General features: G+C 48.2%; 1 protein-coding gene across 5 annotated transcripts in view; it reads left to right on the top strand.

Moving 5' to 3' along the window:
- The window catches only part of Glt1d1 (glycosyltransferase 1 domain containing 1), a 74,101-nt gene that overhangs the window by 21,247 nt on the left and 26,364 nt on the right, over window positions 1–26,490 (top strand). For 4 of the 5 annotated variants that reach the window (XM_046445968.2, XM_058579761.1, XM_046445969.2 and 1 more), the window contains exons 4-8: window positions 4,125–4,176; window positions 14,980–15,016; window positions 16,533–16,589; window positions 22,234–22,329; window positions 22,958–23,007. In XM_046445968.2, the coding sequence (XP_046301924.1) occupies window positions 4,125–4,176; window positions 14,980–15,016; window positions 16,533–16,589; window positions 22,234–22,329; window positions 22,958–23,007 (292 nt within the window). Of the gene's footprint in view, window positions 1–4,124; window positions 4,177–11,098; window positions 11,155–14,979; window positions 15,017–16,532; window positions 16,590–22,233; window positions 22,330–22,957; window positions 23,008–26,490 lie in introns of all 5 variants that reach the window. The other variant, XM_058579760.1, reaches the window with a different exon arrangement.

The raw sequence follows: 26,490 nt of genomic DNA, 5'->3' as shown, positions 1-26,490 counted from the left end.
GCAACCAGCTTCCCGGCACCTCTCCCCTCATGTGCCACGGTGGTGTGTGGCCGTGAATCCTCAGGTACCTGACTCCGGGCCCTTGGCCTCCACTTAATACTGGGTGGGTTCTTGTAGACTGTCCCCGTGGCATAAAAGACAGCTGCTGCCTTCTCAGATGACACAGGGAACTCTTGCTTTATCAGCCCACGAATGAGGTGCTCTTTGCCTCAGGTTCGTCCCAGCAGCTGCTCCCTGCAGGGTTCCTGCCTGTCACTTCCTGAGCTCTGTGCATCCTTTGCAAGACAGGCCACCTGCTGGATTCCTAAACCGCAGCTCAGTCTTTTGCTCAGTCATGCCACTCCCAGCCATACCATGAGCACCAGGAGTATAAGTCTGTCCGCTGCTGTGGGGTGCTACTCAAAGGTGGCACTGCGAGGACCTGGGACCAGGAATCCCATAGTCCTGTGGGGTTGGGGGACAAGCCTCTGTCCCCAGATGCTGAATGTGGATAGCAGCTCCATCTCTGCAGCCTCCAGTAAGCCTGCACATGTTTCTACCCCCAGGTGGGGAGGTCAGAACCTCAGCTGGAATCACTTCCAGAGCTTTCCTGCCCAGGTGTTCAAAAGATCACATGTGATATTGTTCTTTTCTTGGTGCTGGAGATTGAACCCAGGGGTGCTTTACCACTGAGCCACATCCTCAAGCCTTTTTATTTTTTTTTAATTTGAGACAGGGTCTCATTAAGTTGCTTAGAGTCTCACTAAGTTGCTGAGGGCCTTTCCTGTCTGTCAAGCGGATGGACCCTACCCAGCTCATCAGAATGCTTGCCCTGTTTACAGAGGCATTTCTGATCCTAGACTCTAACTAAAGCCCATCACAGTCTTTAAATTGGTTGTGATTTTGTCTTTTAACAAGGCATACTTAGAAAATGGTTGTATTGTCAGCTTTTTTCATCACTGACCAAAATTCTTGATGGAAACCACTTAAAGGAGGAAAGATGTACTCTGGCTCACAGTTTCAGAGGCCTCAGTCTGGCTGGCTGGCACTGTGCTCTGGGCCTGAGGGAGGGCAGAAGAATATCGTGGTGGAAGAACATATGGCCGAGGAAAGCTGCTCAGCTTTTGGCAGCCAGGAAGCAAGGGATGGAAGAGGGAGGACCAGTTAGGGCCAAGATGAAGTCCTTAAGGGCATGCCCCCAGAACCCACTCCTTCAGCTGGGTCCCTTCAGCTGCTCCTGCAGTTTCTGCCCAATCCCAGGAGTCCATTCAGATTACGAATCCATCGATGGATGAACCACCAGTGGGGTCAGAGCCCTCATCCACTCACTGCCCCACACTTCCCCTCTGGACATGGCTGCATTAGGGAGAGGCCTTCAACACATAAATCTTGGGGGACACTTTGTATTGAAACTCTAGCAGTAATCGTATTTGTACAACAGCCTGGAGTAAGTTGGACCCTACGGCGTAACTAATGCTACAGAGCTATACGAGGAGCCAGACCTAGAGCAGCAATAGGTGCCTTCCACTGTTCCATGCCAACTTGGAAGAAAGAGGAGGTTAATTGAAAGAAGTGAATGTGCACATGTACACATAGAGGGCTAAGCTAACGACACATTTTGAGGCGAGTGTCAGGCTTTGTGGGATCCAGGAGGCCGGGCCTGTGCCGTTAGGCCTCCCAGGCCCCCACTGGCTGCCCTGAGAAAGGCTCACCTCTGTAGAGCAACCCCATATCCAGGGACTGCCTGCGGGTCCTTTCCACTGTTTTTAATCTTCATGTCTTCATGTAAAAGCAAAAGAAAACTCAACCGGATAATCGGTTTTTAGCCTGATAAATCACCAGTTGTCAGTTTTCTGTAGCTCATCATGACGTCTGCTGGCTGTCGAGCCCTGGGGAGGTTGGAATGCTTGTGTGTTTATGTAGCTGGGTCACCCCCAACCCCCCAGGGCAGCCTATTTGTGTAATGTGGGTGCAGTCTTTGGACACCCCTTGGGCCAGGGAATGCCGGGACCCTGTTATTCTTGAGGACTTGCTGAGCCCAAGTGGATGGAAATGCAGCCTGTTGAAAATGGAGACCCACATTCTGAGTGCATGCTCATGTGTACCCCCAGTGGACGAAGGCGCTGACCCTTGGGGGCCGCCTTGAAGGGAAGCCGTCCTACAGGGTTTCTCTGTGGTGGTCTCATGCTCCAAACACTTATTACCTCTAGAATCATGTGGTTTTTAACACACAGTTTTAAAGAAGAAAAATAATTCTGTTTACTAGAACTAATACTGAGCGAATCCATCTTAATGGTATTATCATTAGTATTATTCATTACATTGTTATTAAAACAATTTTGATTTTTATTTGGGGGTCATTGATTGAGGTTAGTGGGCAAGAAATTTGCAGGCATCAAACAGGTCTTGGCTGACACCAGAGTCCCTGTTCTATAAAGCAAAGCCTGGACCTTGCCTAACTCTGTGGTGTCTCATCTTCCATCAAATAATTCTTAAATCAGTGCATTTTTTCTATAGGGAATAGCTCAAACATTTTCTTTCATATGTTAGCCTTTTTTTTTCTATATAGTATAGTGTCCAATTTTAATTTAGCGTCAATCTTCAGCTTGTAAATATTATAATATAGTAATAATTTGGCAATTATTTTATAAATATCAAAATTAAATGAAAAGTATCCGCAAAATTGTGGAAATCATTTCATGGAGCATCATTCAGAAAGCTATTGAGGAAAATATTGTTAAATCAATGATCAAGAGAGGGTTGACATGAAATGAAGTGGCATAAAAGTCATTTCATGATTAGAAAACTGCACCTCCTAGGTTAACGCCGTGGCTTTGCTGTTTGGTAGGTCAGCACTAGCTAAATACCGGTAATTCCACCTGTAGTTTTCTGAGCTGTAGTCTTGACTACTGATGTTTTCAACAAACAGAATCACAAGGCAAGGTGGGTAAACCCAATATTCAACCAAGGTGCAAGGGTCCTTGTTGGACACCTTTCACAAGAGGGCTGCTGTCTTCAAGTTCCTTCCTGGCCCAGGGCCTTAGGGCTCCACACACTAGAGCATTCTCTCTGAGGAGGGCGGAAACAGGGCGCCCTCAGAGGGGGCACACTGCCTGCTTGCCTGGAATAGTGACGTTGTCAGGCAGGAATGATGGACGGCCTCCAGTGCCCACCATGGTCTCCCGAGCCTTTGACTCAAGGTGCCCTCTGGGATGAAGCCCTCCAGGAATTCTGGTCTTCTTGGTCCTGGTCACGCGGCAGCCTTCCTTGAAGCCCTGTTCCCTGGGTGAACAGCAGTAGCTGGCGATGGGCCAGGATGCCCTTTGCACTGCTATTGAATTCTCATCTCACTTGGTGAAAAGGAACATCTTCATATCCTTCCCACCTAGGAATGTGGTATTCATTTCCATTAAGAGGTATCTGTTAATATTTCTGTACTTCATGACAAACAAGAACTTCATGAACACCTTATCTTCTCATTCTTAGCTTAAGAGCCCCTTGCACATTTGCTGAAGAAGTATTTAACTGTATCAAAATGTAGATGTGCCGGGCATGATGGTGCATATCTTCAATCCCAGTGACTTGGGAGGCAGAGGCAGGAGGATCACAAGTTTGAGACCAACGAACCTCTGCAGCTTAGCAAGGCCCTGCTTCACAATAAAAAAAAAAAAAAAAAAAAAATTAAAAGGGCTGGGTGGTAGAGCACCTCAGGGTTCAATCTCTGGTTAAAAAAAAGTAAATAAACAAATGCACAAATCCAATAAAATAACACGTAGGTGTTCCTGTCCATCTGGTGAATCCCCACAGCCCTGGAGTCTCAGGGAGGCTTTAGCCAAGTGCCCTGCTTCTCTCCTGCACCTGGCTTGCTGGCTTTAATTCTACCCCTGTTTCTCTGACCTTGCATGGAATTAATAAGAAAAATAGAAAGTTTTGAGCATCATTTGGTTTACTTCTTCCACAAGCAACTTTTTTGATGTGAGTGGAGTGTGAACCTAATGGTCAGTGACCACAAGTAATAAAGATTGATTGCACTTTAAATTCAGTGCCTTACCCTGTCTCTCATCATTTGTTCCGAGGAGCTGTTTCACAGTTTTGTTAATTGAATTCTGGCCTAATTGTCTCCATTATTTTTGTTCATTTACTAGATTTGCTGTCGCCTTCACGGAGTCGATGAAGGAGATGGCACAGACGCAGTGGGTACGTGTTTATCTGGTGTTGTCTTTGGTTGTGCGGGTGAGTCGCAGCCTTGAGGGGCTGGAATGCAGTCTGAATGGAGTTGACAGGGTCCTCTTGACAGTGCCTCGGGGCTCACAACAGTGCATTATGTTTCCCATACATGGATTTTTTTTTTTTAACGTGCAGATCCTCTCAAAACTTCACTGATTTTTTTTTTATGTTATCATCAAATGACAAAACAGCCCAGTAGTCAAATCTTTTAATGTTTTGTCTATTTTCTTTTATGATCTCAGATTGGGAGATTTACAGGCTGCACTCTAAATGTTGCGGCAGCCTCGTATCCCTGAGTAACAACCTTAGTTGCAGAGGGAGCCTCCCAGGGCTATTGATTAGAAAGCTTTAAAGAGTCAGAACTGTGCAGATCCGCAGGTTAATTTATTTATTGACTTCATATTCCTTCTGACTTGGGGCAGGTGAAGTGAGTTGGGGGGAGTCTGGCAGAGTCCTCAGGGGGGAAGGAAAGGCAGCAGAGATGGGTGCCTGCAAAAAGAAGGCCATGCCCAGTCTCCTCTAGTGGGCAGGGCTGTTCCCTGGTGGTGGGCCAGCAGCCAGTCCCTGTCCCAGCCTGTGGGTTTGCACAGGGCCCACGCCCTTCCCATGGGCAGGTGCAACCCCCTCTGGTAGGACTCCGTGGGCTTCTGCCCATCCTTACACAACTCCAGTTCTCAAAACCCAGGCCCTGGAGAGGGCTGCCCAGGGGCGAGGACAGAGCCCATGTCACCACACCCCCTGGGCCAGGACTCAGGCTGCACTTTTTCGCAGATTCATTAATTGTCAAGCTCAGAATTAGCAACAAAAACAGATGAACCCTGCCGCTGGTGAATCCCCGCAGCCCTGGAGTCTGGGGAGGCTTTAGCCAAGTGCCCTGGCTGTTAGCTTATTATCCTGTCCCTGGTTGACATTCACTCAGCCTCCTTAAGCTAGTCACCCCCAGATGGGGTCAATCCCGCTCTCCGATAATGCTAAGGGATCTTTGGCCCTCTGTACTGTGGGGACAGCAAGGTGAGTGGGGACAGCAAGGTGAGTCACCACCACCCACTTACCCAGCATCACATAATTCCTCACTGAAGCGATTCTGAGGACAACCTTGAAGCACCAACCTTAGTGCATGTTTGCAAGTCTTGGGATGAAAGAGAAAGCATGTCCACAGCACGCCTTTGGCTTCCTGAGGGCGTGTGACAGTGTGCTCAGAGGAGGCCCTTCCTGGCTGGCTGAGTTGCAAGCTGAGTTTGCTGCCTCTGAGCCCGCCTTTCCCTGGGCAGACCGACTGGGGATGAACCACGGCTCCTCAGACGTTCCCCAGACACTTTCTCAATGCCCAGCAGATTGTTCCCATCCCTTCCAGAAAAACGAGTGGCAGGCGTTATAGGTTGCCAACGACAAATGTGAATTTTCAAGCAAAGATTAGAATTGAAGCCAGCCACCTTTATTAAGGAGAAGGCGACATCTCAGAGTTCAGCAGACTCTTCCCCAACAGGGTCAGTCAGCCCCGCCACACCCGCTGCAATCCTTGGGGAGCCTCCACCAAGCACAGGGCACACACTTGAAGACACACCCAGAAGGCAGCAAAGGTCGTGGATGAGGATGCGAGAGGCACTACACTATTGCCCATCAGAAAAGAGATTAATTTGTGTCTGTGACTTAAAGCGGCAGGCTTATTAAATTTGAATGTGAAGCTGTTTTTTGATACACCTTTTTGTGGGTGGGTGGATTTTTTGATACAACTCAGCTCAATACCTTTATTTGATTATTTTTGTCAGTAATTAATTGTAGAATTAATATAAAGGTTTCTTATTCAGTGATACAGATTTTGATCCATTCACTTATGCTTTCAGTGCAGAATTGCCTGCTTTGGGTTTTAATTTTGTATTCTATCTCAGTGAGCAGGCTGGGCTCAGGTTGCAGTTTCGTTGATCTTCCCTAGTTATCATCAAACCAGAATTTAATTTCAGTAAACCCAGATTAGAAAAACTTATGGCATTGGCTTCTTATTTCTTTTTGTGATTTCAGAAGAGAGGATGATCCTGTGTGTAGAGTTTATGTAGGTAATTGTAGTTCTAAGCATTAAAATCCAGGGTAAAACTCATATTTTCTCAAATAGCACTTAAAAAGGTCATTAAATGAAGGCACCCAGCAACACGGGTGCTGTTGGTACCAGTCCTGTTGGACAGACACGCGGTGCTGCCAGAGGTGTGATTGAAAACTCTCCAGTAGCTGCATTTAAAAAGCAACCAGAAAGATGTCTACTTAATCTTGGTGCTTCTGTCTTGCTGCTGCCCGCAAGCCACACTGCTCCTGACTGTACAGAGCCTTCAGTCCCCAAGGCTGGCCTCCCTCCTCACACCAGCGGCAGGAAGGCGCGATGGGACACGTGGAGTGTGGCCAATCCAGGATGCTCACCTGAGTTCATTGTCCCCAGTTTCATTGGGCAATGAAATGTGGGAAAGACAGACTGCCTCTCGCCCCTTGTCTGGACTCAGTCTGCAGATTAACTGACAGCACTAGACCTAAGTCCTCACTTGAAATCACCGCATCAGCCTTTCTGCATGGCCAGCCCCAACCCTGGGACTACTGGGTGTGGCCGGCCCCATTCAGATCCATCATGGGCACCCCCCACCCTAAACAAAGACAGTCCTCAGCTCTCAGGTGTCCTTGCCCAGCAGCTGAGGGCAAGGCCAGTGCTCTCTTTGGTCCAGGCCAAATTCTTTACTCCCTGCTCCGTGTCCAGAGTCTCATCACAATGTGGAATCAGAACAGAGAAGACTGGGATACCGTCGCCCTTGTCTGGTACAGAGCCTTTGGAGCCCAGTGCATTTGTACTTGCCGCACACCAGGACTCTGGCCAGCTCCACCTCCGAGTGAGCACCACAGGTGGTGTGGGCCTGTGCCCACCAGTGCAGCTCCATGACGTAGGGGTGGAGCAGCCTCCAGCTTCTGGAACACTCAGGCACAGTGTCTGATGGGGATGCCCGTGGACAGACTGTCCAGCGAGAGCGTGTCAGGTCACAGGTCCACGTCAGCTTCTGAGAGCTGGAGTGGCCTCGTGGGGACCGGATTTTGGAGGCTGTGTTTGTAATCTGTTGACAGCTGGCTCTACACAAGCTTTGATAGGATTTCCACAAAGAGGGTTTTCTCTGTCTTAGTTTGAGATGCCTTTGTCTAGGCCCAGGTTGTCAGGTTTCAGTGTTGCTCTTCTCAGCCCCAATTTGTCATCATGTGTGCTGTGTCCCCATGGGCCCCTCGCCAGGTTGGCAGGCCATGCAGCTGTGAGTCTCTCCTGCCCGGCCTTGGTCCTGTTTTGTGGTATTTTGCTCCTGACTCAGCATTTTTGAGAATCTGATTCACTAGGTGTTTCCAACTGTGAGCTGTGTACTGTGAACATTGTAGAAATATCCTGTACGGGATTTTGACTTCTTGCTGCAGAACGTAACACCTGCAGAAGCAAATCTGGCTAATAGTTCTCATTCAAGTTTAGGATGTTTTTTTCTCAAGATTTTCTCCAGAAAAATGTAAACATTGATGTATAGGAACATGTTTTTTTTTTTTTAATTTTTTATTGTTGGTTGTTCAAAACATTACATAGTTCTTGATATATCATATTTCACACTTTGATTCAAGTGGGTTATGAACTCCCATTTTTACCCCGTATACAGATTGCAGAATCACATCAGTTACACATCCATTGATTTACATGTTGCCATACTAGTGTCTGTTGTATTCTGCTGCCTTTCCTATCCTCTACTATCCCCCCTCCCCTCTAGGAACATGTTTGATTTGTGGGTATTGATTTTATATCCAATAAGTTGCTGAATTTATTTATTCTAGAAGTTTTCTGATGGAATTTTTTAGGTCTTCTAAATGTAGAATCATATCATCAGCAAATAGTGATAGTTTGAGTTCTTCTTTTCCCATTCGCATCCCTTTAATTTCTTTTGTCTGTCTGATTGCTCTGGCTAGAGTTTCAAGGACTGTTGAAAGAGGGCATCCCTGTCTCCCTGTCTTTTTCCAGTTTCTAGAGGGAATGCCTTCATTTTTTCTCCATTTAGAATGATCTTACCTTGGCTTAGCATAGACAGCTTTTACAATGTTGGGGTGCGTTCCTATTATCCTAGTTTTTCTAGTGTTTTCAGCATGAAGTGTTGCGATTTTGTCAAATGCTTTTTCTGCATCTGTTGAGATGATTATATGATTCTGGTCTTTAAATCCATTGATGTGGTGAATTATGTTCCTATATATCAGTGATGAATCCACTGAAAGAGAAATTAGGAAAACTACTCCATTCACAGTAGCCTCAGAAAATAAAATAAAATACTTGGGAATCAATCAAACAAAAGAGGTGAAAGACCTCTATAAAGAAAACTACAGAACACTAAAGAAAGAAATTGAAGAAGACCTTAGAAGACGGAGAGATCTTCCTTGCTTTTGAATAGGCAGAATTAATATTGTCAAAATGGCCATACTACCAAAAGCATTATACAGATTTAATGCAATTTCTATTAAAATCCCAATGAGGGCTGGGGTTGTGGCTCAGCAGCAGAGTGCTTGCCTTGCACGTGTGAAGCCCTGGGTTCAATCCTCAGCACCACATAAAAATAAATAAACAAAATAAAAGTATTGTGTCCAACTAAAAAATAAATATTAAAAAAAATCCCAATGACATTCTTCATAGAACTAGAAAAGGCAATCATCGAATTCATTTGTAAAAGTAAGAGGCCCAAAATAGCCAAAGCAATCCTTAGTGAAAAAAGTAATGCAGGAGGCATCACAATACCAGACCTTAAACTATACTACAGAGCTATAGTAATAAAAAGGGCATGGTATTGGCACCAAAATAGACATGTAGACCAATGGTGCAGTATAGAGGGCACAGAGACTAACCCACATAAATACAGTTATCTCATACTTGACAAAGGCACCAAAAACATACACTGGAGAAAAGAGAGCTTATTCAGAACAAATAGTGCTGGGAAAACTGGAAAACCACATGTAGGAAAATGAGATTAAAACCCTATCTCTCACCCTGCACAAAACTCAAAGTAGATCAAAGACTTAGGCACTAGAATAGAGACCCTGCACCCAATAGAAGAAAAAGTAGGCCCAAATTTTCATCATGTTAGCCTAGGATCTGAGTATCTTAACAAGACTCCTAAAGCACAAGAATTAATATCAAGAATCTATAAATGGGGTGGATTCAAATTAAGAAGCTTTTTCTCAGCAAAGGAAGCAATAACATGAAGAAAGAGCCTTTAAAATGGGAGAAAATCGTTACCACATGCACCTCAGATAGAGCACTAATCTCCATGATATATAAAGAGCTCAAAAACCTCAACACCAAAGAAACAAACAACCCAATCAATAAATGGGCTAAGGAACTGAATAGACACTTCACAGAAGAAGAAATATAATCGATCAACCCTATAAAAAAATGTTCATCATCTCTAGCAATTAGAGAAATGCAAACCAAAATTACACTGAGATTTTATTCCACTCCTGTCAGAATGGCAATCATCAAGAATACAGGCAACAATAAATGTTGGTGAGGATGTGAGGAAAAAAGGCACATTCATACACTGCTGGTGGAACTGCAAATTGGTGCAGCCACTATGGAAAGCAGTATGGAGACTTCTTAGAAAACATGGAATGGAACCCCCATTTGACCCAGCTATCCTACTCCTTGGTTTAATACCCAAAGTACTTACAATCAGCATACAATAGTGATGTAGCCACATCAATGTTTATAGCAGCTCAATTCATAATAGCCAAACTATGGAACCTATCTAGATGCCATTCAACAGATGAATGGAAAAAGAAACTGTGGTATCAGTCTGGGGTTGTGGCTCAGTGGTAGAGCACTTGCCTAGCACATGAAGCACTGGGTGTGATCCTCAGCACCAAATAAAAATGAATAAATGAAATAAAAGGCATGTGTTCATCTACAACTAAAAAAAGTATTAAAAAAGAAACTGGTATATATATACACAATGGAATATTACTCAGCCTTAAAGAAAAATGAAATTATGGCATTTGAAGATAAATGGATGGAGCTGGAGAATATAATGCTAAGTGAAATAAGCCAATCTCCAAAAACCAAAGGCCAACTGTTTTCTCTGATATGAAGATGCTAATTCACAATAAGAAGTGGGGGTTTGGGGTACTTTGGATTAGGTAGAGGGGAGTGAAGGGAGGGGAGGGGCTCTGGGGGGTAGGAAGGATAGTAGAATGAATCAAAAATTCTTGCCCTGTGTACATCTATGATCACACAACTGGTGTGATTCTACATCATGTACAACCAGAGGAATGAGAATTTATACTCCACTTATGTGTGATGGATCAAAATGCATTCTACTGTCATGAATAACTAATAAGAAAACATTTTTTAAAATCTTTAAAAAAATGTAAATATTTCACCAAAAACGAATTAGAAATCGACATCTAGCTCAGCGGCACCTCTTGCCCCCGCAGAAGCAGCGATGATGTTTTGACATGTCTCCCTGGGTCTCGAGACCCTCATGCCTATGGTCACACTCTGACCAATAATTATTCTAAGAGGACATTATCTGAATTCCAGAATTTATTTATGCACTCCTTGTAGAACCCTTGTGTTTGAGAAAGCATGGCATTGTAATAGGCACCGTGATGGGCAGGGTGGCCCTGGGGTGCAGTTGGCTGCGCTCAGCATGCAGCTGAGCTTCTTGGTGCTGTCACCTTTTTAGTGATGTGTGTTCATTTGAAAACTTTTGAGTCACCACCTCTGGGGCTTAATTCTCTTCCTTGCCTTGTAACCAAGATCTCTGTCTTCCAAGTCGTCGTGGTGGGTAGTAGCTCAAGTGTCATTTTACTTTCAGCCTGTACCTAAACTCATCAAGATTCTTTTGGAAACTAGAATGCAGAAAGCGAGGCAGATCTCAGGGACTGTCACACATACAGTTCATGTCACAGGTGAGCCCAAATGTCTCTGTGGGCATCCACACTGACCTAACCTGGACCAGCTGCCTATTAACTAGTACTGACATACGCAGTGAGTGCTTGCTGTCTCTGTGCTTGATACTCCTCCTCTCCCCGCATGGCCACTGCTCTGTGTGCTGCTGCCTCTAAACGTTGCCTGGATAGTGTCTGAGCTACAGCCCACTCCTGCTGTGGTCCCGACCACCAAGGACACCTGAAATTGCCCACCTGGTGGGTGTCATCTCCTGGCTACCGCTGGGTGGGCTGGCCACTACACAGGGCTCCATGCGAGACCCTCCAGGGATCAGTGGCATCTTGGAAGCTGATCAGAGAGTTCTTGAAGGAGGGTACATGTTTCTTTTACCCCCTGCCGTGTGTGAATGGTGGGGACTGAGAAGCTTCAAGGGAACCCATTAGCAAGGGGCAAGCTCCTGGACTCTGGAGCACAGATCTGGAGCTGACCTGCTGTGTGACCTGGGCTCCAGCAGGTGGGAGGTGGGAGCACCACTTCTCCTGGGCCAGGTGGTTGAGGAGGGCAGATGCTTCTGAGCACTCCGTCAGCAGTGGTTTTGAGTGTCACCCCCAGAGATGTCACTGCTGGGAAAGCAAAAGTCCTCTGGCTTTTCCTGCCCATGGTTCCTCTGCTTGACCTACTTCTGCCTTGGGTGGGACACCCCCACCCCCCAGCTGTTGTGCAGGATCGTGGGTCCTTCCGGCTCTGTTTCTCCTGGTTCCTCCATGATTGGATAGGATGGTGTCCCCAGCTCACCTGGGTTGGAAGCCAGGGCCCCGGGCATGCTGGGGAAGTGCACCATCACCATCACCATCCTTTGCTTGGAGAGTATCTCTGCAGTTCAGTTTCGGGAGTTCAGCAGCAAGACTGTGTCCTTTGCACTCCCTTTTTAAAAAATATTATTTTCTTTTCTGGCTTGAAAAGAGATTTTCAATGGAAAAGAGTTAAGAAGGACAGGAAAACAAAACACCACATGCCCCCCGGGGAAGTGCCCAATTTATGTGTTTGAGGCACAGACATATTTTCTGGAATGTCGTACTGTGGGCCACGGTGCTGGGGATGGAACCCAGGCCCTCGCATGCTGAGCAAGTGCCCTACCACTGAGCTACAGCCGCAGCCCATGCAGACGTTTGATAAAGTCACAATCAGAAGCTGTATTGTAATTTCAAAATAAAAATTATTTTTGCCTCTTGAAGAGGATTTAATTATGCATACATTACAAGATTAATATTTATTGTAGTTTTCACACGCAGAAGGCTTCACTTCAGAAGATTAGCCTCGTGTTGCATTAGCTAAAGAATGGGGAGTCTCTCTGTGATTGCTGTTATTCCATTACCAAAAGTCACCAATGAGCATTTGCTTCTGTTACACCTATTTACATGCCTGTCTTTCATGTCTGTCTGATAGGACACTGGCTTTCTGTGTCTAGTCAGTGACAGGCTCAATTAAGCAACAGTTCCTCATATATACTGAAATGGAGAGTCTTTTCCATCACACTCTTATGTAGACCCAGTCCTTTTTATTTGACTTTATAAATAAAATAAAATGCATAGATGAGCTAATCTGGCAAGACAAGTGATACACAAGGACTTTGACTCATCGTAGGGCAAATGAAGCAATAAATATTGAACAAAGAAAACTAATTTGTATTTGTACCATTTTAATACAGAAAATGTTTTTCAAAATCAGTATCAGCCAATTGGCCTTTGCCGGATTTCTTTTAGCGCAATGATTACAAATAGCCCAGGTCCAGATATCTTTTATACTGTAGCTCTATTTTCTTGATTTGCTTTAGATCACATCTCAAAATATCATTGTTGATGTGTTGTAGAGGTCTGTACTAGACTGTTCATTTACTTACCTTTTCAGGCTTTCAATGGGTTTTAGAGAAATGATATTCAAAGACTTATAAACACCAGTGGTTGAATCTAGGAGTCTCCATGCACATCAATTCCTTCTGATTGTAGAGTTGACATAGCAGTTAAATGAGATTTTTGGTGGAAAAGAGAACTTTCTAATGGAACATTTTGCAAAGTGCATTTCAATGCAGGGAGGGGCAAGACTATAAACTCTTATTTTTTCCTCTCCTTCATGAATCCGATTTACCCAGGATTATGTGGACCCTGTTATCGTCACATGTGTGCACCAACACTGGCTGAGCTGCTGTCCGACATGCTTTTAGGAGAACTTCGGCCTCCTCTGGCCGAGGTTCTGAGCCTCTGCTGCAGAGGTGTCCTAAGGCAGAACTCTCAGCCTCCACGGTCCAGCTGAGTTTCCTACAGGTTATGATCCAACCAAAGGAGGGTTTTTATTTTTTTATTTATTTTATTGTATTTTATTGTTTAATTTTCGGCAGACACAACATCTTTGTTTGTATGTGGTGCTGAGGATCGAACCTGGGCTGCACGCATGCCAGGCAAGCGCGCTACCGCTTGAGCCACATCCCCAGCCCCTCAAAGGAGGTTTTTGCGGCTCCCACCTTCAGTTCTCAGTTTCAACAGTTGCGTTATCCGGCTTTTCCCTGGAAGCTAGGGTCTTCTTTAGCCAGGAGAGAAGGGAGCTATGAGATGCCATCTCCTTGGGCTTAGATCATGTGCCTCTGCTGCCTGGTGAACAGAGAGGGCACTCAAGACCCCTGGAGGCCCAGGGTCTCACGGTTAAACACAACCTGGCATGCTCATGACCAACCAGACCCCTGGAGCTGCCAGGCTGGAGCAGGGCTGTCCCCCCACGGGAGGCCTGCCTCTCCCATGGGGGTGCTGCTCCAATGCCCACTCCTCGAATTGCAGGCTGGGTTGGGGGCACCAGCCAGCACACCCGTACAGGGCCAGGGCCATATTACTTCAGGGAGTGCACCTGCCCCTAGAGATACACACACACACACACACACACACACACACGAGGACAGGGCTGTGACCTCCAGACATCTAGCTGGCTTGGTCATTTCATCCATTCATCTGGAAAATTTAGGTCACAGGGCCAAAAGTCACACATTTTGGACATTTGCCCCTGGAAACGTGTATATTTGGGCCACTAAAAGAACGGGTGGTGTCTGTGGGGGGGGCCCCTTGTGGGGTCCACAGTGGATGCCTCTCCACTCCCACTCCCGCCTTGCGGCTGACCTTGAATTACAGACGGCTTCTGTCACTGTTTCCCAATGAACTGGAAATAGATTATTTTCGCTAGTGGTTTTGTGCAGTTTCTCCAGAAAATATCACGAGGAATAGTCAATACCTTGGCACAAACGCCAGGGTCACCCATGGAAGGGCCTGCAGGACTGGGGCCCGGGAGCCCTGGGTCTGAGGTCCACCTGTCCTGCCCTGTGGGAGGAATCTGCCCCACATATGCGTCCCCTCCCTCCCCTTGTTACTTCCCATCCTCTTTTTCTCTTTCTTTCTCCTGTCTTCTTTTGTCCTGGGGAAGGGGGATGGATCTCCCACTGGAGGGTGTGTGTCCCCAACCATACTCCCCAGTCTCCCCTCCACTCCGGACAGCAGCTGGGGCACTGGGAGCGCCATCGCGGCATGTTCTCCACTGAGCGCCAGTAACTTCTGCTAACATAGTAACTGTGCGATCATAAAACTGCACTAACCCTAATCCCAGGGACTTCCTTTGTGCTTCTTGCCTTATAGACGCTGTCATTTAATGGCCACACCCATTAAAAGCAGAGGTAACCCTGCGGGCAGCCGAGGGGGCGATGCCTAGAGATGTTTTCCAACAGGATTTAAAATGGCTTTTATTTTGTTTGTAAAATGTACACAATGGACTACCAAATTTACTTTTTTCTTTCTTCCTCTTTTCAAAAGCCACACGCTAAGGACAAGATCTATGTCCAAAGTCAAGGTAAGAGTGTTTAAAATACACATATTATGTTTTGAAAGAAGGTGTCCTTTAGATAGACACACTGGGATGTTTTGGATGAGAGAATATGATTCTGATGTTTACTTAATGAGCAGGATGAACACAGTTTCATTGTTTTGTTTCAGAATAAGAAATGAATAGAACACCTAGGGGAAATGACGAAAGAGTCCTTGAGACTGAAGCCTTCCCCACACTTTCTGGCAGTGGGAGTGCAATCGACCTCACCCAGGGTGCCTGTACAACAGGGGCTGAGCACCCAAGTTGACTGAGTTGGGACCTGCCCCCCATCGCCCACCCCACCCTCTTGACCTCACCCAGACTGCCCGGTGGTGGCATCTGGAGCCCTCAGCCCAACCCTGTGGGCTGTAATCACTCCTGCAAAACACTGTCTTGTGCAACCTGGAGTGGAAAGAGGGGATTCAAGGGAGGGCAGGTGACCCGACCCAGGCCAGGACAGGACAGGCAGAGGCCCAGGATGGATGCAGGGACTTCGTGGCTGGGACTTCCCCAGGTGCTGCTCACCTCCCGGCACCTGCCTGAAGACCCTCCTCATTGTGTCACCATGGAAACATTGCTCCTGTGTTTCAGTGTTGTTTTTAGCATCAGGACCATTTTCACATATGCTCCTTTCTGGAGTGTGCACCATGAGCAGGTGTGCCGCCTGGCCTGTGAGGGAGGCTGCCTGGGCACAGGGCCAGGGGGCCGGGTGGGGGGAAGGCTGGGGGTCTCCCTCGATTACAGCCGGGAGGTGCTGGAGCAGGGAGGAAGCAGTGTGGGTGTGGATGCAGCCCCACGCTGACACGCTGTGCCATCTCCGTGTCCAGCCAGAGAGGCTGGAGGAACCAACTTGGCGTGCAGATCTTAGGAGTGTGGACAGTGGGTGGAGGCACCGCCCCTCCCCCTCCCCCCAAGGTCCCTGGCAGAGGGCTCCAGTGTGTTATGTGAGCCAACCATGATTGCCAAAGTGGGTTCTAGAAGTGGTCAGATGACTTGATCGACGTGTTATAAAACTTCCAAGCTTCCTTCCCATCGTCAAAAAATCTGCTGAGTGTTGCTCTTGAATTTAGTCTAAATCTTACAGGTTTGCTTTTTAAGAAAAAATGTAAACTTAGCAAATCTGTTTGAGGAAATGTTACCCAGACTTCAGATGATTGGACACGAATTGGTGAGGTTGAGATGAGGAATTTTAAATAAAGATAAGATGGTACATGGGCCTGTTAGGACTCAGTTCTGTTGTGTGGGAAACCTTCTACACGGGTCCCTAAGGAACTTGAGATCTGCATGACCCAGAGGCAGTTTGACCTGGCCACGGACGGGACCAGAGGCCGGCTATCCTGGTGGAACCTGGGGCTGCCCTTCCACCTCCCCTGCTGGAGGGTCGATGGGCCCAGTGGGGACTGGGCTGAGTGGGTTCCTAAGAACCAAAAAGTCCACAAGCTGCCATGTCTCCCAACCTCATCCATGCCCACATTCTCTTTTTCTGTTTCCTTCAACCCAGGAATTGCAACAATACCAAATGCCGCTTTTAACTGGAACAGCTTTCTTCAGCGCTCAGGTAAGCTGGGGTGCCTTCTCCCAGGACTTGGATGCAAGTCCTCAGGGGAAGCTCCCTGTCACCTTCATGGGCTCTGAGGGAGAGCTTGCCTAGCCCAGAGGTGGACTGGCTCCAGTGGGGCAGGACTAGGAAGCAGGATACTGGCACAAGGCCAGGAAGATGCGGAGAGCACATGGGACATTTATTGGTCTTATTTATCTTCACAAGGGTTTGTACAGAGTGTTCATGCCTTTTAAAAAGTTCTCTTACATATTTTATTGCTTTTGATGCAACTATAAACTTAAAAAATGTATTCTCAAAATGTTTGCTGCCCGTATGTATAAATTATCGACACGATTTTTGCGTGTCGATGTAACCTGTGGTTTCATAGTTGCCAACACTACAAACTGGCTTGACTGAACCTTTCAACGGGGCACTGGGTTTTTGTAGCCCCATGATGAGCAGTCAGGAGAGTGCGAGGCCCTGCCTTCACGTACCTGGCCCTTCTTTTCTCGGGAGGGTTCCCACCATAGACTGTGCTAGGCCACGCACCTGCTGGAGCTCCTGCCTCTAGAGAGATGCCTCCTGGAAAGGAGTCCACCAGAGATGCACAGAGGGGCTTCGTCCCTGCCTGAGAGCAGAGCAGATGAACATGGCCGTGATGTTCCTGCAGGATGTTGCTGCACAGTGTCTTTAGGTACAGGCGCGTGGTGGTCTGCGGGAGAGGCACCTGGGGCATGCTCTGGGAGGAAAGCTTCCTCACGGGCTGCCAGTCCAGCACTGCTGGGTGAAGGAGGGAGAAGAGGTGAAGTTGGATGCCGGGTACAGTTGGAAGACCAAGGATTCTTCTGCTTTATGTGGAGACGTGTTTTCCCCAGAGGGGACAGTGTAGGAGTGCTGTCCAGATGGACCCACCTGCGGGTGAAGTGGAGTTGAAATCACAGGTCCACGGGGAAGCTGAGAAGCGCCGTCTTCCCTTAGCCAACACCAAGGCTGGCCCATTTCACCCCAGAGCCTCACGCAAAACCGCACCCACCACAAACTGTGTGTCAGTACTGGTTTCCCTGGAGAAAAAGAATCTCCAAGCATTTTATTAGAAATAATTTCTGGAGTGTGCTCCTGCATCCAAGTGACAGCAGCAGGGCAGCACTCAGCATTACCGATGTAGCCGCGCCGTCGGGCCACTTCATCACCTCGGCCAGGGTGCCATTATTCAGAACTGGTGGGCCCCTCAAAATGGCCTGCCGTGAGGTTATTTCATCTTCAGGGAATTGCGGGATGTGGTGATGGCGTGACTGAGATTCATAATTCCTAAAGGAGGAGGATGCGTCCCAGGCGCTGTGGCCTCTTGGCTGGCGTCTGGTGTTGCTACAGGGTGACCACAGAACACCCAGAGGGTCCAGTGCTCCCTAGCAGACCTGTCCTCTGGGCCCTGCATGGCGGCAGTGTCCTCATAGTGTGTGCGACTAGAAGCTGCCAGGTCCTTGGAACCCTCCGCCTGGGGAGTCTGGGGGTAGCTGGATGACTGCAAGATGGTGACTTCGGGTGGCTGGAATGGACCTGTGCCTGGGTTACCCAGCCAGGCGTCCGCTGGTCTGGGCCACTGTCTTTGTCCTATTCCAGGCTCTGAGGATAGACTGTCCTTGTCATCTCTCTTCCATCCTACCTTGATCTCTGGGGCCTTTGGCACCTGTGGCTGTTTTGTCCCCTCCACTGAGCTTCAGTGAGAACAGAAGGTACACAGATTTGGAGCAGCTATTATAGCCCAAACCCCTTTTGAATTCTCATGAGCTATTCCTCTGTAGAGCTGGGTGGGTGGGGGGCCTCTCTGACCCCTGTCTACACAGCTGCCATCTGCTTGGTCACAAAGGCTGGTGGCGGGATAGTAGGCTTCTGCAGCGTTGGAGGACAACCTTTTATTTTTATTTTTTGGTACCAGGTATTGAAGCCAGGTACACTTAACCACTGAGCCACAACCCCAGCCCTTTTTAATATTTAATTATTTAGACACAGGGTCTGGCTGAGTTGCTTAGGGTCCCGCTAATTTGCTGAGGCTGGCTTTGAACTCTCCATCCTCCTGCCTCAGCCTCCTGAGCCACTAGGATTACAGGCGTGTGCCACTGCGCCCTGCCTGAGGTCAGTCTTACCACGTGTTCTCATCTTCCAGTGTGTCTCAGGTTCCCAGACAGTGTGACTTCTCTCAGCCATAGCTAACAAAGTAAGTAGTCTCCTTGGTTGAAAACACTAAACCAGCTTGATGCTAGCAAGATCCATGTTTGCACATTTCAACTAAGAAGAATTTAACTGGCTACATGGAGTATGGGCTTCTCTAGTTCCTCATGTGGTGTTTGTGGCAGCCATTCTGATCATAAGATATGGGGCAGACCCCAGGTGAGTGAGCTAGTTGTAGGGTTCTGGGCACTACCAGGTACCTTCAGTGTAATGTCCATGGTATTTGCTCCTATGCTCAAGTTAACACCTCTGAAGCCAGGGTTCCTTGCAGGCTGGGGCCACCAAACCCCCAAATTAGGATCAGATCTGATCCAGTCCTCTCCTTCCTATTTCTTTGTTTTTCATTTAATTTTTACTCCTGTTGCTTATTTATTTTAATCCCCCACCCTCAACACTTTGTATTTCTGAATGGAGCCCCTAAGATGCCTCACTCACACGTGGGTCTTTTTCTTTCCCAGGCTATTCCTAAGAAAGCTGGCTTGTTTTTGATATGGAAAATTGGTATTACTAGATCTCTTTATTCTCACACAGCCACAAAATCAGATTTTTCAGTTGAAATTCAGTAAGCCTAATGTGCTTGGCTGAAGTTCTTGAGTTCTTTTCTCCTAATAATAACCATAAAATGTACAGGGGGATGTCGAGCTCAGACGGGGCGGGTGTGGGGCTCAGCCCGTTGGTGCCAGTGTGGGTGCCAGACCATGCAAACAGCATGATTCTGTTCTGAAGACAAAAATATCACCCTGCAGGAAACGGTCCAGGCAGGAAGACGGGTGAGTGTGTGCGTTTGTCAGCAAGGAGCTCACACCTGACTCACGCCTACCCTGGGTATCGCAGGAAACTCAGCAGTAAAAGTACCTCTGAGTTAAAACCAGGAAACACGATGCTCTGAGACTCACCAGGCTCGCAGGTCTCCTGCCTTAGGTGTCTTTTAAAACCTAGACAGGAGCTGTCCTAGGCTGCAGGGAGCCGAGCAGCCGCTGTCTGGCTGATGCCTGAGTCAAGGACTTGAACTCTGGCAGAGGGGCAGGACTTTCCAGCTGTTGTCTTCATTTCCTCGAAAATGACGCTTTCTGTGCGAGAGAAGTGCACATGAGACAGTCACATCTGAATGTTGTCTCCATGACTCATGTTCAGCATCCGAAGACGAGACGGGGCACTTAGTCTTTTGTTCTGCCACCTCTGACTTAGTTCCCCCAATTCCCTTGACATTTAGTCTCCACCTCACAACAAAGATGGCGAAGAGGTGGGGAGTGCCGGCTTCACTCCGACTCCTCCAGGGTCTTTGTCAGAAGTCTCAAAATCGATCCAGTGGGTCAGGAACAAGCACCTTAAAAAATGGAAGTGAAGCCGAATGGGACACACAGAGCGCCTCGTGTGGACAGGACGGAAGGATTTCTTGCGATTGCACACAACCCCGAGTGTGCACACCTCGTGGTGAGCGGCACTCTCACCTGGGCTCTGCGCTATGGGTCACCCTGCTCAGGGCCAGCTTTCCAAGGACCTGGGCCAGGGGACGTGCAGGCCGGACTCCCCTGCCTGACTTGGCCAGGGGCCAAGAGGCCTTCAAACTGGTATCTGAGCTGCTGACAGCGGTGCTGGTGAGGGAGGGTGTCCTGCCCCCATCCATCTCTGGGGCGGCCTCGAGGGCTGCCTGTTCTGCGTCTGTCTTTATTTCCCCCAGAACCACTAGTACAGATCTCTATGTATGCTGCATTTGGAGAGCAGGGTTCCAGGACTTCCTCTGTGGTTGGCTGGCTCCACTGCTTTCAGGCCTGTGGTGAAGCTGAAAATGGTATGGAAGGTGTGGTGGAAGGAGCTTGGCCACCTCTTGGCAGCTGGAAAGCACAGACCCAGAGGAGGGGTGGAATCCAATGCCCCCTCCCAGGGAAAGCCCCGACCTCAGGTCCTCTGACCTTCAGTTCAGGCTATGCATCTATTTTGCAGCTCAGACTTCAAACAAGTGCTAAGGTTTATGTTCTAAGGTCATTGAGGATATTCAGAGTACTGGGGAGGTATTTTTATAAAACCCTCAACATCTCAATGACAGTTTCAACAGTTCAGAGACAGCAATAATTTTATTTTTTTCTTTTGTGGTGTAGAGGATTGAGCCCAGGGCCCTAGGCATGCTAGGCAAGTGCTCCACCACCGGGGTCTAGCCCAGCTCAGGTGAGAACTTTTGAGGCTTTTTAGAGAGAATTTAGCCTGTGGGTAAAGTTTGTCTTCAGATTTAGATACACATTGCTTTTCTTAGGGTCTGGGAGTTCTGTTCACTGGCGTCCATAGTTAGACTCGTTGCATTTCTGTTCAAGACTCAGAAAAACAGAAGGTTGGAAATTGTTTGCATTGAATAATGGACAAATGCCCATCCTGGGAAAGATGACCTGGCAGGAGTTTATGGCCAGTTGTACTGGTTGCAAATGCCAGAGCGTCAGGTGGCCTGTGTTGAGGCTGTCGGTTGCCGAGGAGTCAGTCCTCTGCTGGGTGCAATCCAGAGGTTCCAGGGTGCCCTGCTTGAGGGGCCACCTGAGAATCTATCTTGCTTTTGTGGGTGGGCATGGTCATTTTGTGGCTGCTCCTGTCTGCTCCCTGGAGTCTGCGAGGCTCACTCACTGTGTGCAGTTGGCTGAGGTTCAGGGAGTCCTGCCTGGCCTTGCCACAGGTCTGGGGTCTCACCCAGCAGGGATGCACCTCTCCTCACAGTCTCATTCCCAACACAGTTGCTGGGCCCCATTACCAGGCCCCCAGGTGTGCCAGGCAGTGGGTGTGTGGGCTCCACGAGGCTCCTACGGCCAATGCGTGGAGGTCGGTGCAGCCTCCCTCACTGTGAGGCCAGCCTGAGGTCAGGGAAGGAAGTGGGCACCGTTTGATGGGAACAGCTGCAAACTCACACCACAGCTCTCCATCTGGCAAACCCAATCCTTTTAAAATCATACAAACATATTCTTTTATTTTGAAACCCTTTCCAGCTTTATGGAGGCATAATTGACAAATCAGAATTATAATCTGAACGACGCACAGTGTGAGGAATTGATGTACCCGTGTGTTCTCTTGCGGGTCTGTGAGCATGTGCACTTAGATGTGCGACCCTCTCCCTGCCTGGTTGTGTATTAAGCATACTTTAATACAGAAGCCTCTTTCCTAGCTTCACCAAGCAGAGTCCTCCCAGATGGAATCGGGTCCAAGTATTCTCCGGGGCTGCTGGTCTCCTCTCTGCGGTTGGGTCAGCTCCCCTGGCCTGGCCCTTCCTCATTACAGCAGAGGTTAGCATGCTGCAGAGGCTGAGCTGAGCCCAGGTGGACCCCCAGAGGGGGCTGAGGACGTTGAGGAAAGACCAGGGAGGAGGCTTCTGTCTTCCCAGCCGCCCGAGAGACGACAGGGCTGTGGCGGCTCCAGAGGCATGCTCTCCACTGAAGTGTCCCCCCTTGTGTTGCAGAGATTAACCAAAATGCTGACAACCTGCACGTGTTCCTTCTGATCTGCGGGCTCAGGCAAGTCAAAGACCCGCTCTACCTGGTGGATGCCTTTTCAGGTATGTTCCCTGCGGGGCCTGTGAGTGTCAGGACATTGAACGCGCCCGTCAGAGCTCTGACGCTGTCCTCTCTCTGTCCTCGTGCTCTGAACGTGTGCAGAACCATTTCCAGATTGTTACAGAAGAAACCACGGGAAACATGGCTGACGGGCTTAAGGGAGGGGTGGTGACTTCAGCCCAGTTTCCTGCTTTCCTCTGTCCTCAGAGCTGAGGAACTCATCAAATCACAGCTGATCAGGAGGCTACAAATTTTTATCTGGAAACTATTCCATACATGCCTATTTGCACAACAGGTTTACCACTGTATTTTGTTGTTGGAGTTGATCTATTTACGCTTGAGTTCATTCTAAAATCCATATTGGGTTTTGGTGGCATATTGGTCCTAGTTCTCTGGTAAATTAGAAATATGGATAATGTACAACATAGTGGGGAAAAATCTTATTTAAAAACATAAACTGTCACATGTACAAATTCTCAAGAAATATAATTTACAATGGCTAATATTATGATTGGTAGTATAAGAATAAGAAATTATTTATATTTTGCAGTAATATATGTTAAATGTAATTGTACAGCTGTGACTTAAAGCCATTTTAAAAAATCTTTTTTTTTCTTTTTCCTTCTCAAGAATGGCATCAAGAAGAGCCCAACGTTTACATGGTAATTGTGGGCCCTGAAGTAAGTCCATGTTCTGTGAACATTTAGTTCATCTCTGTTTTCTTCTTTGTCCTCTTTTATGTATTTTCTAAAAATTAGTTTACATTACTCTCCTAACCAGCAGGACTTTTTTTTTCTTTTTAACTAAATGAAGTCAGTTTGCCTTTTAAAAATGAAAACCAGACCAAGGTTAAAGATCATCACAACTGCAATTAATCTTTGCAGTTAATTTATTGCAGAAGTCATTACAATTAATCTTTACAACCACCTTTTTGCTGCAAAGGATAGCATACTTAAATTCTTACACAAATACAGATGGATCATACAAAGAGAAAATTATTTAAAGTCCTATAAAGTGGAGGTTAGGCTAAATCAACATCGTGCACAGCCCACTTTGTCTCTAGAACTCTCTTAAATTGCTCAGGAAGGGAACTCAGTGCTGTTTCTTCAACCCAGCCTTACACTGAGTTGTCGGCCAGTGTTGAGAGGCCTTGTGTGGAGCATGCTTGTCTATAAGCAGAAGGAACTCAGGGGTGGGGAGATGTCCACAAGTGACCATGGCGGCCCTTGCCAGGGAGGAGTCCTGTGGAGTCCTTGGAGCTGTCCCTCCTGTCCCCCACTGTTCAGTCACCTGCTCTGTCTCACACTCAGTTTTTGGTGCTCAGGACCCAGAGAATCTGTGGCCACCCTGGCCGACTCGTAAATAGGAGCTGACCCAGTGGTTGCTTCCAGCAGTTTGGTGTTTCTGGCCAGGAGGACGCAATGTCGCAGCAACAAGTCCATTTCTTCTTGGGGTTTCTGGGCCAGGGTTGTTGCTGGGGTCTGAATGCTGTGTCCCACCCCCATTCCTATGCGGAGTCCTGCCCCAACATGTCAGGGTGTCTGGAGGTGGAGCATTTGGCTTCAGGGGATGGGATTAGTGCCTCATCAAAGGTCCCAGAGAGCTGCTCCCCATCACCCCCAAGTGAGGACATAGGAAGAAGTCACCAGCTATGAGGCAGGAAGCGGATCTTGCCTGACTCCAAGTCCTCTGGCACCGTGACCTTGGACTTCCAAACCGCAGAACCGTGAGCAGCACGTTCCTGTTCGTTCATAGCCCCGAGTACAAGGTGCGATGCTGCAGCGCCCCGAACAACCAAGACAGTTAAGTCTGTGCCGTGCTGTGCTGGGTCCTGGGAACCTCTTCTGCCCCCACCTTGCTGCCTTTGTGTGGGTGGGGACCCAGAGTTGTGATGGCACACAGGCTCCACCCTCTCTACATAGGAGCGACCCTAGCCAAGAACTCCAACTCCAGAGAAGGGACGACACACAAGTTCCCTGAGGCTTGGAGGTGTGGTCCTTCTTCCTCAGCTGGTTTTTCTGGTTTTCTCAGGGACTGTAGCACTGCGGGCTTGCTTCAGTGTTCCCAAGGGCTTTTGAATCAAAGTGTGAAATATGATATATCAAGAAATTTGTAATGTTTTGAACAACCAACAATAAAAAATTAAAAAAAAAAAAAAGAAACCCTTGCAGGGATTTGTTTCCTTGCAAAGAGGCCAGAGAGGCTAGAGAAGCTACTAAGGTCAGGCATCTGTGCAGCTGCGCTGCGTGCCACCTAGGAGAGGACCCCCATCCATGCCGTGTGCTTGGTACAGCACGCACTCTCACACCTCTGCACACATGCACACAGAGTGCTGGCTTTGGGTGGTAACAGATGATTCCTGGTGCACTAATTACTCTTCAGTCCCACAGTGGGAAAGTTACTATTATTTAAAAAAATCCTCCTTCCAGCCTTCTGTTTGAAGGACATGATTAGAAGAAAAAGTTTGATGCTGTGATTCTTGTTAGCCCAGGAGAAGCTTTCAGGCTTAGGCTGTGGACTAGCAATGACAGCACTCAGAGAACTCAGTAAGGTGACTTTCTTGCCGGGCACAGTGACACATGCCTGCGACCCCAGTGGCTCAGGAGGCTGAGGCATGAGGATTGCAAGTTCAAAGCCAACCTCAGCATCTTAGCAAGATCCTAAGCAACTCAGCAAGACTCTGTCTCCATAAATCAAAATAAGTAAGTAAATAAAAAGGGCTGTGGATGTGGCTCAGTGGTAAAGTGCCCCTGGGTTCAATCCCCAGTACTGGAAAAAAAAGACCCCTCAAAACAAGCAAAAAAATACTTTCTTTTTCAAGGTTTACATTTTCCTGATGCTATTCTACTTAGAGTACGTGGAACTGGCTTTCCGAATAGGATGATCTCCTTTAAACATAAAACAAATTGATTTCAGGAAAAGTGCTCAAGAAGCAATGGTACAGATGACATGCAGGCACGACAAATCGTGAGGACCCGTGCAAACAGCTGAGTCAGGTGTGGGTGTGCAGCGGGAGAAGAGGCCAGCACAACATGGGCATGGGGCCCACGTGGTCTTGGCTCCATATGTGTCCTCTTCAGGAAACCTGCGGGCCTGGTGGAGAGTGCCACTGTTCCGGAGAAACCCTCCTGGGTCCCCGCTGGGCTCCACCACAGCAGCCCTCTATCACAGCCCTTCAGGGGGGACATCATAGGAGCTGCTGTGCTCCTATGACACGTGCCTTTCCTCCCCTGTCTTTCCGGAATGCCTCTCCTCTTGCCAACCTTTGCCTGCTTTGTGAAGTAACCATCACTGTGAAACGAGCTTCTCTTTCCTTCCCAGTGGGCAGTGAGGCCCACTGTCCCTGAGGTGTGGCGGCTGTGGTGAGCTGGGAGGGCTGCATCCAGCCGCAGCAGGGTTGGGGCTTGGAGGTGCAGGACTCTGTGCCACCTTGTGAGAGCTGTGTGTGTCTGGAGGCCTCATGAGTGCATGTGCTGCCTTCATTTCTAAGTGCCCACACTGCGGGCCCTCACACACACCCCATCGCCCATGGAGGACCTGCACAGTGCGCTTCTCTTGTTCTCCTCTGCTCTGGAAGGATGTAATCACTAACTGGTTTTGAGCAAAGACTGCGACAGCTTTGCCTGATGAGGTGTTGACTGGGGTTTGATGATCCAGGATTAGGGAGCAGAGGGTGGTTTGGGGTAGGTTGAAGGCCATGGTGGAGGGGCCTGTCTCGGCCATTGCCAGAGGCCCTAGAGCCCCAAGTGGATCTAACACCATTGCAGCTTCCCCGACCACAGGGTGCTTACCAGGCAATCTAGGTACAGGGCAAGTCCCTGGGTCCCCACTCCCACTAGACCACCCCACCCATGTACCCTGGGGGCTGTTGTGGGGCTTTATCTGCAGCCCCACAGGTTAGTTTCCTGGGGTGGGGCAGAGGACACAGGCCGTGAGAGCAGTCGCCAGGCAGCTCTTCAGCCAGGCTCTGGGACTCAGCGTGAAGCCTTCCCAGCTGAGAGTGCTTCAGCTCCTTGCCTGAGTCCCTCGTGGCTCTGAAGCACCTCTCCCATGAGGCACTTCACTATCTGTAATTAAAACCCCTCCGGGAAATGGAGCTGCATCTTTGGCTGCGCATTCGTTGCTGAGCAGAGCAGCCTCAGCACCAGGCTGGTGCGGGTCCG

The sequence above is a fragment of the Marmota monax genome, unplaced genomic scaffold (genome assembly GCF_021218885.2).
Source record: "Marmota monax isolate L192 unplaced genomic scaffold, Marmota_monax_Labrador192_F-V1.1 WCK01_AAM20220418_F8-fsc00200, whole genome shotgun sequence".
NCBI classification, from domain to species: Eukaryota; Metazoa; Chordata; class Mammalia; order Rodentia; family Sciuridae; genus Marmota; species Marmota monax.
This window is presented reverse-complemented; position numbering and strand designations above follow the sequence as displayed.